Source organism: Aspergillus thermomutatus (assembly GCF_002237265.1).
Source record: "Aspergillus thermomutatus strain HMR AF 39 chromosome Unknown NODE_9, whole genome shotgun sequence".
In the NCBI taxonomy this organism is placed as follows: Eukaryota; Fungi; Ascomycota; class Eurotiomycetes; order Eurotiales; family Aspergillaceae; genus Aspergillus; species Aspergillus thermomutatus.
In genome coordinates, this window is record NW_020798057.1 from 30,159 (window position 1) to 42,462 (window position 12,304).

The window sequence follows — 12,304 nt, forward strand, 5'->3', positions numbered from 1 at the left end:
CCTGCCGGCTCGAAGAAGGCTAGAAGCACAGCTGGCGACATGATATCCTACGTATATTGGCCATAACACTAGTCGGATTCATGCCAAGAAGCAGTATAATAACCTGACTTTGGCTTCCTGGATAATCCCTGTCCAGGTTGCCTCCTTGGTAGAATTTCCAGGGGAAAGAGAAGAAGAAGGACCGAGAGCCTCTGCTATCTCAGCTATCCTGAAAGCACCGCTTCGTCTGCAGAGTAGGCTGACTACTTCTGAGTCTTAATTATTGAAATATATCCTTATGTCCGACAGTTTACAGTGCCTGTGTGGCAATACGGGGCGAGACATGTAGTTTATGAAATCTGGCCCTCGAATCCCTCGTATTCAAACGCTTGGGTTGTTGTGTTGGTCTTTACATGGGTTCAAAACTTAAATCCTGATTCATCTTTTGCGCATTGGCAGCTAAGCCCATAGTGCCAAGGGTAAGCGATGTTGCTGGCGATTGTACCTGCATATTGACTAGACCAACGAAATCCCATTTCCTCCATAAGAGGGGAGTATCCCAGACTCTAGAAAGCCTTCTGTGCTGGAGAGGTCAAAAACTCAAAACGCATCGTACTGTCTTGCACCCGTTCCCCACGCGGTTGTCGTCCTAACGTGGATATATGTCGTTCTCGTCTTCTGTTGCGATGAACGGATCCCGACAAAGATCGACACGACCAAAGAACTGAAAGGCAGCCCGATCTTTATCGGTGCAGTGGAGATGAAAGGTCCAATTCAGCAGCCTTTCGAAGCCCTGGTTCCTCGGCAATCGACGTCCACATACGAAGTCCTCATCCACACAAGAGGCCCTACCAATGCGCCTCGAATTCTCGCCATTGTGGGCGTTTTGACTGGTTTATCGGCCTTGTTGGTTGTGCTGCGCTACTACGCGCGATTGTTCATTCTGCGAAGATTTGACATTGAGGATGGGATCATCCTTATAGCCCAGGTAGATTGCGCTCATAAGACCCAGTGTCGTAACCTGTCATTGGCGGTCAGTACTAACCATATCCATCGCTGATAGGCATGCGCGTTTGGTGTCCTTGCATGTTTCATTGGAGAGTCACACCGTGGACTGGGCCATTACACCAGTGATATTGGCTTGGAAGATCTTATGCCACTGTCCAAGTGGATGTTTTTCCATGCCATTGTCATCGTGCTTGGGATAAGCTCAGTCAAGATGTCGCTTGCTTTCTTTCTGCTGCGATTCGCCTCGCAGAACAAGTTTCTCAGGAAGTTCATCATCGGGGCGCTGGGTATGTTCGAAATGATGTCATAAAAATACTTAAACGGACTGCTGACAGTCCAAAGTCTTTCTCATAGTTTTCACCATTGCCTGTGTTCTAACCCTGGTATTCCAATGCTATCCCGTCAGCGCAGCGTGGGATTATAGCCTAAGGGCTACAGCAAAGTGTTATTCGAATAAGACCTACCTCGCCATTGGTGAATTCAACAGTGGTAGGTTCTTCTTCTTTTTAGGGAAAAAAGAAAGTAATTGACAGTCGCCTCCACAAACAGCCATCAATATCGTCACTGACTTTGTTTTTGCGACTCTGCCGGTCTTCATGTTTTATAATATCCAGGTCAACAAGCGCACTCGAGCCTCTCTAATGGGCATTCTTAGTCTTGGGTACTTGTGAGTCGTTTCCATTCCAAAAGTTATAGAATAGAGAACTCATAGAATGTCAGTGCATGCGCCGCAGCTATCGCCAAGACAGTTTACCAAAGTCGAGTGTTCGAGGAGAAGAACGCATGGCGGTAGGTTGACCATCCAGTTTCAGTGCCTTGTAGAGCTAACTCGCGTTTCGCGGCTCAGTGATTCTGAATTCCTCATATGGAACTGGTATGTTTACCACTTTTCTGCGACATTGATCAGCGAATTGACAGGTTCTGTAGTGTTGAGCTCAACGTTGGCATCGTAGCCGCCTGTTTCCCCACGATCAAACCACTCGTCAAGTCCATCATCGGAACCACTTGGAGTTTGGCCAGCGGCTCCCGCTCGCGGAAGCGAACAAACAACGCTTATTACGCACAGTCCTCGAGCCATGCAATGGGCTCCATGAGACGCAGCCGGTTAGAGCATGAAGCGCAGAAGCACAATGTGCATATCGATGCGCTTCGAACATCCTTGTCAGCGTCTGAGGGGGGTAGTGAGGAGAATCTAGCGTCTCATCCGCGTCTTCAGCGTCTGTCATCCTCGAGAATACTGCGCACGACAGAAGTAACTGTGCACACGGAGGGGGGAAGCGATGCTGTGGGGACGGGCATAGGGCCTAAACAGTCAGTGGACGATCGAATATAGCCACGATGTATGTCGGATCTCTGAGGCATGGCTTTGTCTCCCAAACTATAGTTCAAGAGAATATGCTGCCCTTCTTTCACGAGTCATATTGCTGATGGGCCCATGCCACGTCCTCTATTTTGGGCGCTGAAACTGATCGTAGCCTTCCATTGAGAGCTCTTCCAGGCTCGTAGTGGCGTTGATTCAAGTCGCAAGGAAGTATCACTATGAAAATAATCTCTTCAGTTCTATCTCGTACAGCTTGATGTTACAGCCTAAGTACCGAAGGCGAGAGAAAGGACCACGTGACCTTACCGATGCGCTCCTGGCGCTCTTCCTCGGTTTCTTCCAGCTTCCACTGCTCCAACCACAAGTAACCCTACGCCTTCCGCTCGTCCCTACAGTTGTTTCTTGAACACTCCTGACTACTCAATCCAGACTTGAATAAAAAATAGTCTCGCCTCCGGGATGTAAATCCGAGTCTCCATGGAATGTCTGGCGAATCACAAAGGGTGATTCTCACCTTTCCAAAACCCGCGCGGGTGGCCGTTCTGTGGCGTTGGTAAGCGAGCCAATAGTAGCGCGCGCTAAAATAGCACGTGCCTTCGGCCCCCTTCGCAACAACTTCGATCTCTCGATCGATCCTCAAATCGCTTCACATCGAAACTTCATGCGAGCACCTTACGCCACTCTGTCGCGGATCAAGCTCTTTACACGGCACGCACTGGGACCGATGGGGACAATCCATGCCGAGTTGGCTCATCCCATCTGAGGTCCCCATACTTGACGCTCTAGAGCTCAGGCCTGGCCGCAGCACTGGCGCCATGCGCGACGCACAAAGGTTGCCGGTGATTGCCCCCGCCTCGGTTGGTACGCCGCGAGCCGTGAAAGTGTCGGCTTTCCAACGTCGTCATCACATCGCTGTGACTGCTTGCTCGGAATGTCGCGCCAAGAAACGTAAAGTAGGTTTCGGAGTGATGTACCCACCCACCCTGCGGTGTTGACTTTTCTTTCCGCCATCAGTGTAGCGGCAAAAGTCCGTGCGTGGCATGCGTGTCGCTAGGCATAGAATGCCTGCTTGACGCGGAGAGCAGTCACCGCCGCTTAGTCGGGGCGAAGCGACGAGTCGCTGAGATGGAGAGTAAGAACTCGACTTTGAAGAAAAGGGTACATTCGCTGGAGAGTGAGATTCAGTCGTTAAGATGCCATTTGCCCGTTTCGTCAAGGACGCATGCCTGGGCCTCGTCAGATCCGGTCGAAAAGGCCGGCACTGATTTAGTCTCTATGCCCAAGGATAGCTCTTCCGGCCGGTCGACAGAGGACTGGAACAGCCTCTGGGCTATATATGAGAGAGTCCGCGACTGTGCCCCTGCAGACCTCTTCAAGGTAGTCAATGCCATCCGCAGTAGCTCAGATCCGATACTAGCGGCGCAGTATTTGCAACTAATCTCCCTTGGTCAACTCGCTGATGCTCACGTCGGCTTATCGAATTTAGCAACGGAGTATAAGTTGATGAGCTCACCGAGGCTTCCGGCCTTGTGCGAAGAGCCGATCTTTTCCGCTCCTGCGAAGCCATGGACGACCATCACAGACAGTGACCGGCTAGTGTCACATCTGCTCTCTCTATATTTTACCTGGGATTATCCCTGCTATACCTGGTTTGATCAACAGTTGTTCTTGGCTGATATGATAGCTGGTCAGTCGAGGTTTTGTTCACCACTCCTTGTAAATGCTGTATTAGCTCATGCTTGTGTAAGATGAACCTTTCAGTCCCTCAACCTTTAATTTCCTGACGGACTTCGCAGCTATACTCCTATAGTCTCCGAAGACCGTGGGATCGTTTTAAGGAGATGGATATGTGTATCCGCTTCCTGTCGGAAGCCCAGCAGCTCTGGATATCCCATCCACAGCCTACCTTGACCACAGTTCAGGCACTGATTGTCATGAATCTGACCTACAACTGCCTGGGTAAGGACAAAATCGGCTGGTCTTGCTTGGCGGCAGCGATCTACATGGCAAACCAGTTAAAACTGTATGAGCCGTTGTCTGTCGTCGACAGCGCAGGGTGCTTTGAATCTGTTTGGAATAGAGCACATGCGGTCACAGCGTGGGGGCTTTTTGAGTGGCAAGCGTAATTATCAGTCTCTGTTGAAGTTCGTTTGCACCATATCTGATCTCGCCACAGACTCGCCGCAAGCGTGGTGGATGATGCTCCGCGTTTGGAGCATCCGCCTTTCTATGAAGTACCATATTCAGACGCCGAGTTTCTCGATCATAATCGACGCTGGCACCCCTATCCTTTTAGCAGTCCCCTTTATCCGTCGGGCATCTTTTCGACGGCCAGGGCCAGGATGGAGCTGAGTGTAGTTATCAACGACGTGACCAAATTCATTTTGGATTCCCATCATGTCGCTTCTACTGTCGAGACCTTTATGTTAATCCACAAAAGACTCACAAACTGGTTTGTCAAACTAAAACCAGCGCTTCATCCCTCAAAACACGCGCCACCACACGTCTTCATCATGCAGTAAGTGCCAATCGCATTAACACACACACCAATCCTTGTTGCTTACAACCATCAGTCTCCACTTCCACCTCAGCGTGGTCGGCCTCTGCAAGCCCATTCTTGCCTCGGGAGGAGAATCCAGCCCCTCCGTTCTAAGCATTTCCGGCAACGCCAAGCTCGCTACTCGCGAGATCATATTTCTCTTCAAGCAGACCTTCGGCTGGAAATCCGCCTCCAACTTCCTCAACCACGCCCTCTGCTACGGCGCCTTCAACGCCATGCCCTTCGCCAAGGACGGTGATCCCCGTTGGCGCCAGTCCCTAGAGACATGCATCAGCGGCCTCTGGTACATTTCCTTTTCATTCCCCGTCTGCAGGTACCTGCTCCGCGCGATCCAGCACGCGCTCGTCGCGGCGGGGTTCGCAGATACAGACCTTTGTCCGGAAGTTACCCAGATCCTACGATATTTTGCGCGCAATGTGTGGAAAAGGTCTCTGCTTGAGACCTTGCAGAGCCAGTATTCTATTACCTATGATACGCAAACAAGTTTACGGAGTGTTGAAGATTTGCTTCAGTCGGTTGAGAACTTGTCTTTGAACCATTAAATGATGGCTGATGATTACGTGATCAATGTCAGTATAGATAGCATGGTCTGGCTGGTAGGACCTCGGGTGCTTTATGTATTCTATTTTCTATGGTCCTGGACGGGAATACCGTTAGTTATACGATGATTCAATAGGATGATAAATGAGTCCTTGAGGGAATTATTTTGTCTTGCGATCTGTATTCTATTTGGACGTCCTGTGTTTGTGTTTGCCATACGGACACGTGACTCTATCCGTCTGCGGGGATGTCGACTCGTCAGCCACTAGCCAGGCGCCCAGGCATCAACAATCCTTGAAGAGCTGGGCTTATTCCAAATACTCTTGATACCACTTGAAAAGGATATAAGAACACAGGGATGTATGAGAGAGCTCATAACACGTAGCTGCAGCAAAAGCACCCAGTATAAGGCCAAGCATGGGGTCCACCATAGAGCTGGGCGATGTCCCTCCAATCTACAAGATCGACTTCTCTCTCCCCCCAGCAGAGCGATACGTTCAAGTCGCCAAGAAGCATCGCAACGAGCTCATATCGCTCACCACCCTATTTGATGGCTTGGTTGAGAGCATCGCACCCGATATATCGCTGCAGTGGGTCAAGCGCGTTGCGCGCTTGTTCTTCCGTCGGTTGTATTCCGGGGAGGAAACAGAGGAGATCCGCGGTATCAGCCAGGCCACCGGGATCGAGATGTATCTGATTGTCTCGCTGAATGTTCTCCTTGACGTATTGATGGGTTGCACGAGTGGCGCGGCGCGGTCACGGGGCAAAGACACGACGCCTCGCATGCTTCATTTTCGCACGCTGGACTGGGGGATGGATGCGTTGCGGCGGGTGCTTGTGCAGTTTGAGTATGTCCGCGGTCCGGATTATGATACAGTACTGGCGACGAATATCACCTACGTTGGGTTTGTGGGCGTGTTGACCGGTGTCAGGGAGGGGCTGAGCGTTTCGTTGAATTTTCGACCGAATCACGATTCGAGCGGGTGGTTGGGTGATTTGCGCTTCTATGGCAGCCATATTCTAGTTATGCTTGGCTTGAGGAGATCCGTTTCGTCAATGCTGAGGCAGTATATCATTCCGGGGGACACCCCACGGGAGACTTGGCTTGGTCGCACTCTGGCCGCATTGGTCAAGGAGAGACGTCAGACTGTTGAAAAACCTACACTGCGCAGTATCTGTCAGGAGATGATGCGCACCCCATCCACAGCAGCGTATCTGGTTCTGTGTGACGGCGCAGAAGCCACTGTGATTGAAAAGGATCATCGGACTGCAGTGATGGACTCCAGTCCATCCTTCATCGTTGCAACAAATAGCGATATTCTCGGTCCTGAGCTTCTTTCGAACGACAAAGCCACCGATGTACCCTTTGGCGCAGCGCTGGGCTCTGGAGAGGCCATCACACTGGCCGAGTTCATCCAAGATAGTAAGGAGCGAAGAGCATGCATGCAAGCGCACTGGGACAAAAAGGTGGTGCAGGCTGGAAGGTCGGCTCACGGTCGGAAGCGGACCAGCCCAGCTGCACGTCATGATCCTTTGCGTCGCACACGCTCCTCTAGAAGTCGAGCAGCACATTGCCCAGTCGGTTCGGGAGCTATCTCTGTGGGTAAAGAGAACGCAGAGGCATCTGAGATCTATGAGGTCACCGCAACGCCTAAGGAAATAATACAATGGACGGCAACATATCCAACAACGAACGAGATGACACATTTCGCAGCAGTCATGGATCCAACAAGTGGAAAGGTCATCTGGATTCAGAGGTTCCGCGATCCTCTCATTTTTGAGGAGATGTGATAGTCTCCCATAGCCATTGTCAGAGCACCCTAAATTTGATAACACGAGCGAGAATGCGAGCAACGCGTGATCGTGCTCCAATAATCAGCCGAAGGCCATTTTCCATTACCCGAATTCACGTAGCAAGGGCTCGATGGGGCTATTCAGAGCTTTGATCGGCCATTCCAACCACTCAGCCCAATCCAGGCCCAGGAAATCACGAATAGACTCGATCAGAAATTGGCCACCATCACCGAACATCCACGAATCACGGCAGGAATGAAGTAAAATGGCATAATGAGCTAGGATCACAAGCGCCTCTGGTCGCCGCTGCATCAGTAGGTCAATGTATTCCTGGGAAACAAGTACAGGCCATCCGGTGGTGCCATGAATATTTCCGGCAAGAGATCCAGCAGCCATCAACGCATTCGTCGAGGACTGTAGGTACTCTATGGCTTGCTTGTAGATATTTGTCAAGGTAGCTCCGAGCTTCGCCGCTCGAACCAGGTTAAGAAGCTTATCGCATCCCGCTCCCAGTCGACCGTCGAACCGATAAAGGGACTGACCATCCACTAGCATCGGCTTGAGGACCGATTGGTGTAGCATATCCCAGGCTTTTCCGCAGATTGCTCTGACACCCCGGTAGAGTCGAAAACAATGCACGAACTTGTCGACAACCTGCTCGAAATCGTTCTCCCTGTATACGAGTACATCGCAGAGCGTGTGAAGCCCAAGAATAGCCGAGAAGAAGAACAGGGGAACACACGTCTCTTGATTCACCTCCAACTCTGTTTCATTGAAAATTGCCAGCGCATGTGTCTGGAGCTGAGCAGCATGATTCCGGTAGTACTCCCGTCGCTCCGGATGCTTGGTGCTGAGGTGTAACGCACTGAAGGCGAGCAGCTCATTCACCATGTAGGGTGATTGTAAGAGGTGCGGCATAATACTAAAGAACTGGTCTGCACTCTTCCTGCTGTCAAACACCAGAAATGTGTCGGTAGATAAATGGTAGAAAAGCTCCATGTGAAGCATATTCACAGGCGGATCTTGAAGAGTTCCTGGATTCGGACTGAGACTGGAGCGGCCCGATGGCAAGTTGGTCGCTGGTGAGAGAGACGTAGAAGCCGCCGAGTGAATTGGTGAGTCTACAGGCCGTATGACCTTGAACACGTTGATTCCATACTCGCACACCCGCTCCGAGACGGTGCAATTGGAACATATTGGACGGTTCTCGTTGCACTGTAGGAAGGATTAGTCATGCGCCAGATCGCGACACGTCGGAAATCGGGACAAAATACTTTAATATGGCGGCGCTTGCACTCCAGACAACCGTTCCGGGACTTTTTATGAGCTCTGCGCGGCATCGTGAATGACAAGCCAAGTTGTGTGCTTCAAGCCTACCAAGACTAACGAGACGACGAAATATCATTCGAGGGACGGCCGTTGTCTTCGGCTCGGGCCTGCAGGAAGGCAGACAAGCCCTCCAAATACGCGGAACCAAAGGGCCGATACTCAAGGGTCAGGAAGAGACGATTCGCAGTACAACTGCAATTTAAGCCAAAAAGTGCGCCGTCCCTGGCCCAAAAAACTCAAAAAGTTCAACGACTGGGACGAAACAACACTGCCTCCGAATGGGCCACGAATCGGAAGAACTCGAATCCGCGTATGCACAGACCACCGGAGGTTTATCCGCCAAGATGATCCACCGTTCAGTTCTATACGCGTATAGCTTCGGCCTAGCAAATAAATGTCCGCAGCAACACGACTTCTCTACCGCAGAAGAGTTTTATTCTTAGTTCTATTGTTGCAAAAGAGGCTGCCTATTTGACTTGAATTGTATCTACTGTGCTCAACTCATATAAGGATTCATATCCACCTCCGCCATGTCTTTCTACTCATCACCCCAGCTCATACTGAGACGCAGTGCCGAAACTATTCTCAGCAACGGAGTGTTCCTGCAATGGCAAAGTTAGAGCCATACGTGGGCGATTACTACCTTTGGAAATATGTGCCATCGATTCCAGCAGCTGTCATCTTTCTCCTGCTCTTCGTATGCACGACTGCTTTCCATTTCTGGAAAATATGGAAGACGCGAGCGCGGTTCTGCATCCCCTTTGCCATTGGAGGATTGTGTAAGTGCTGTATACCTATTCGCTGTGCGCGTACAGGATTGGCTCTAATGACCGCCCGATATCTCAGTTGAAATTATCGGCTATATAGGTCGAATCGACTCGCACGGGAAGACCGGAAAGCTTGGACCCTATATCATTCAGAGTGTCTTTATTCTTCTTGGACCGGTCCTCTTCGCGGCTTCGGTATACATGGTCCTCGGACGCCTCATCCGCAGCATTCAAGCAGAAAAGCACTCAGTTATTCGCGTCAACTGGCTCACAAAGATATTTGTCGCGAGTGACGTCCTCTCCTTCCTCGTCCAGGGCTCCGGGGCGGGTCTCATGGCAAATGGGTCGAGTGCAGACATGGGAAACAACATCGTCATCGCGGGACTCGTGATTCAGGTGCTCATGTTTGGACTGTTCATGATCACGTCGTTTGTATTTGAGCGGCGTATGAACCATGCTCCGAGTGGCCATGTATTTGATGCAGAAGTGCCGTGGAAGACTCACTTGCACGTTCTAGATGCCGTCAGTGCTTTGATATTGATTCGATCGGTGTTCAGGGTAATCGAGTACGCCGGGGGTCAGGACGGGTATCTGCTCGGTCACGAGTGGACCATGTACATCTTCGACTCGGTGCCGATGGTCGCTGCTATGGCGTTGTGGGGAGTGTGGCATCCAGGCGTCATCCAGCATTCCACCCGGCGCACACACACGCAGGCGCTGGACATGAGTATGGGGTAATCTAATAGTGTTGATTGAGGGGATGTCTCTAGAGGAACTGCGACTCATGAATAGTTTATCAGATCAGTGCGAATGTTTGTCAGTTATTGATCATAGAAGGAAATAGATGGGTCAGTTGGAGAAATGTCAACCAAGTTCACTGATAACGATTAGTTCTTTGGTGAGCAATTTTGCGTGACAATGATGCTGTATCAAACACCCTAGGGCTGCAGACATTGGTCATCTCGATTTGGAGGAGCCGACATTGCCGCTGCCACTGCAGGCTCGCGGATTACAAATCAAGTGGAATCACGTTTGGTGCATCAAGCTCTTATCGTCCATAGACCTCATCGCCAGGTAGGTAGTTCTCGCAGTCTCAGCTTAAGCAATGTCCTAGACTCCTACCTAGACTCCTAGTAGAACCGAGTGGGTCAAAGAAAGAATGCGACTATTTTAGTATTGTGGGGGAGGAGTGATGGCAGAGTGGAGTAGATATCTAGTCGGCCCAGAAACGCAACTTTTTATCCTTGAATCCAGACCAAAGGCATTAGAATGAAAACGGAAAGCAAAATAATGTTGAAATGAATCTGAAAGAGAGAGCAATCATGCAAGGTTTCAGAATCGCCACCAGGGTGGGGGGCAAGTGGATCTGACTGGTTAGAGTTGTGCGGGGGTTAGTCGGCCAGGGATCCGGGGGACTGTGCAAAGGGGTGTGATTGGCTTATTCTCGGGCGGGGTTGACACTTCGCCTGTCAAGGTTGCATCCAGCCATCCAATAGCCGTGGTCCACACTATTATCAGCACATTCTTGAAACGACTGGGCTCAGAGAAGTACATACAAAGTCACTAAGCCAGGGAGATCCGGTGAGAAGCTATGGTGGATCTGGGGATGTGACCCGCCTCGACCGTGATGTTCCTGGAGATAGACAGCTGTCATGGACTAAATACCGAGAGGTAGGTGATAGTGATAGAACAGTATCAAATATACCATCTGAGAGCCCACGTTGCATGATTTATAATTATTGTATGGGAGAAGGAAGAATACTTTGGCTTGTACTTCTTTGAACTGCGTGTGGTGTGATGATTATGTGGCTTGATGTAAGTTCCACCTCCTTGCCCAAAACTACTAGTGCTCCCCCCCTTCTTCTACTGCATTGTACTTTCACCAGTTGACAACCACGTAATTTACGAGGGCACCTAGATTCAGCAACAGCCCAGAAATATTTAACCCCTTCATGACGGGTAAATAATATTCGTTATGTAGATAATAGAAAATCGACAAATCACATACATGAAACTCCATCCCTGCCAGTGTTTGGCTGCAATAATCAGACCATCCAAGCCGTGGTGCCCAAACAAAGGAAAGTGATCATAAGAAGTAGAAGCGAGACACTGTCTAGCTGCAGATCGTATATAATGTCGAATGTAATAATCCCATCTCTCCAGGAGTACGAATCATCATGAAGTAACCGCTCAATCATCTAAGTCGGCTCATGTAACGGAGTGTGAGGTAGACTGCGCCCATAGTTGTGTACATGGCGCCCCCGGCTGTCACCCAGACCGGCTTATGCAGCGCAAAGGAGGTCTGCACAAGTCCTGCTCTAGTCCTGGTCTCTGCAAAGTTCACCCTTTAGTCGTCTGGTCATAGGACGACAGTTTTACTTCTTGTTGAAAAGGAAAATTCGAGTACATACCTTTCTGGAAGAGTCTGCTTCGTAGAGTCCCAAGCTGTTGTCTGGAATAAGCAGAGACGGAGGAGGAGAGTGAGGAAAGGTTCTGGAGGATCGGAGTTGCTGACATTTTGTGATAATAGGTTGGATGGTGGGATCAATTTGCAGGTGTGTACTGGTAGAAGAATGTCACGGACTCAGAAGACACGGGATTCCTTGTTCTTGAGAAGGTGTATGAGAATCCTCCAGACTATATATACTCTTTCCTCGCCATCCTGATGCGGGGTAGTCACACGACAGGGGCTACTAGGTAGTACAAGAGTCGACGTACACGATTCTGGCTGGTAGCTTTTGACTCGTAGGCATCGGCCATGGTTATCAGGATATCCCTGTCCTCTTACGACGGCTACGCCTCCCTTGTGATGGCAATGATTGGGCATTGTTCTTGATCGCTGGTGGCAATCCGGGGTAGGACAAGAGGTGTGTGATGCAGAGGCGCCCATCTGTAAACCTAATATATGTGTGAGACAGTAACATGCCAATAGGATATAACGGTTACTCATCGTCCAAGGGCCCAGTATCATATTGCCACAGATTAAGCACTGCCCTGGCCAGAGTC

At 50.3% G+C, this 12,304-nt stretch overlaps 4 protein-coding genes across 4 annotated transcripts; 3 read left to right on the forward strand and 1 right to left on the reverse strand.

The window, feature by feature from the left end:
- Positions 1–739: 739 nt before the first annotated feature.
- On the forward strand, positions 740–5,410 carry CDV56_104163 (Zn(II)2Cys6 transcription factor; the record flags this gene model as incomplete). The annotated part of the gene is made up of 12 exons (XM_026757782.1): positions 740–967; positions 1,043–1,274; positions 1,330–1,476; positions 1,537–1,654; positions 1,708–1,776; positions 1,835–1,861; positions 1,915–2,298; positions 3,102–3,261; positions 3,323–4,051; positions 4,105–4,430; positions 4,485–4,826; positions 4,882–5,410. 12 exons carry the CDS (start codon positions 740–742, stop codon positions 5,408–5,410), a joined length of 3,291 nt encoding a protein of 1,096 aa, XP_026618322.1.
- A 415-nt stretch (positions 5,411–5,825) lies between these two features.
- On the forward strand, positions 5,826–7,199 carry CDV56_104644 (uncharacterized protein; the record flags this gene model as incomplete). The annotated part of the gene is made up of 1 exon (XM_026758263.1): positions 5,826–7,199. One exon carries the CDS (start codon positions 5,826–5,828, stop codon positions 7,197–7,199), a length of 1,374 nt encoding a protein of 457 aa, XP_026618323.1.
- A 105-nt stretch (positions 7,200–7,304) lies between these two features.
- Positions 7,305–8,542, reverse strand: CDV56_104761 (uncharacterized protein; the record flags this gene model as incomplete). The annotated part of the gene is made up of 2 exons (XM_026758380.1): positions 7,305–8,417; positions 8,477–8,542. 2 exons carry the CDS (start codon positions 8,540–8,542, stop codon positions 7,305–7,307), a joined length of 1,179 nt encoding a protein of 392 aa, XP_026618324.1.
- Positions 8,543–9,138: 596 nt separating this feature from the next.
- Positions 9,139–10,036, forward strand: CDV56_104918 (RTA1 domain-containing protein; the record flags this gene model as incomplete). Its single annotated transcript, XM_026758537.1, has 2 exons — positions 9,139–9,310; positions 9,378–10,036. 2 exons carry the CDS (start codon positions 9,139–9,141, stop codon positions 10,034–10,036), a joined length of 831 nt encoding a protein of 276 aa, XP_026618325.1.
- Between the last annotated feature and the right edge of the window lie 2,268 nt (positions 10,037–12,304).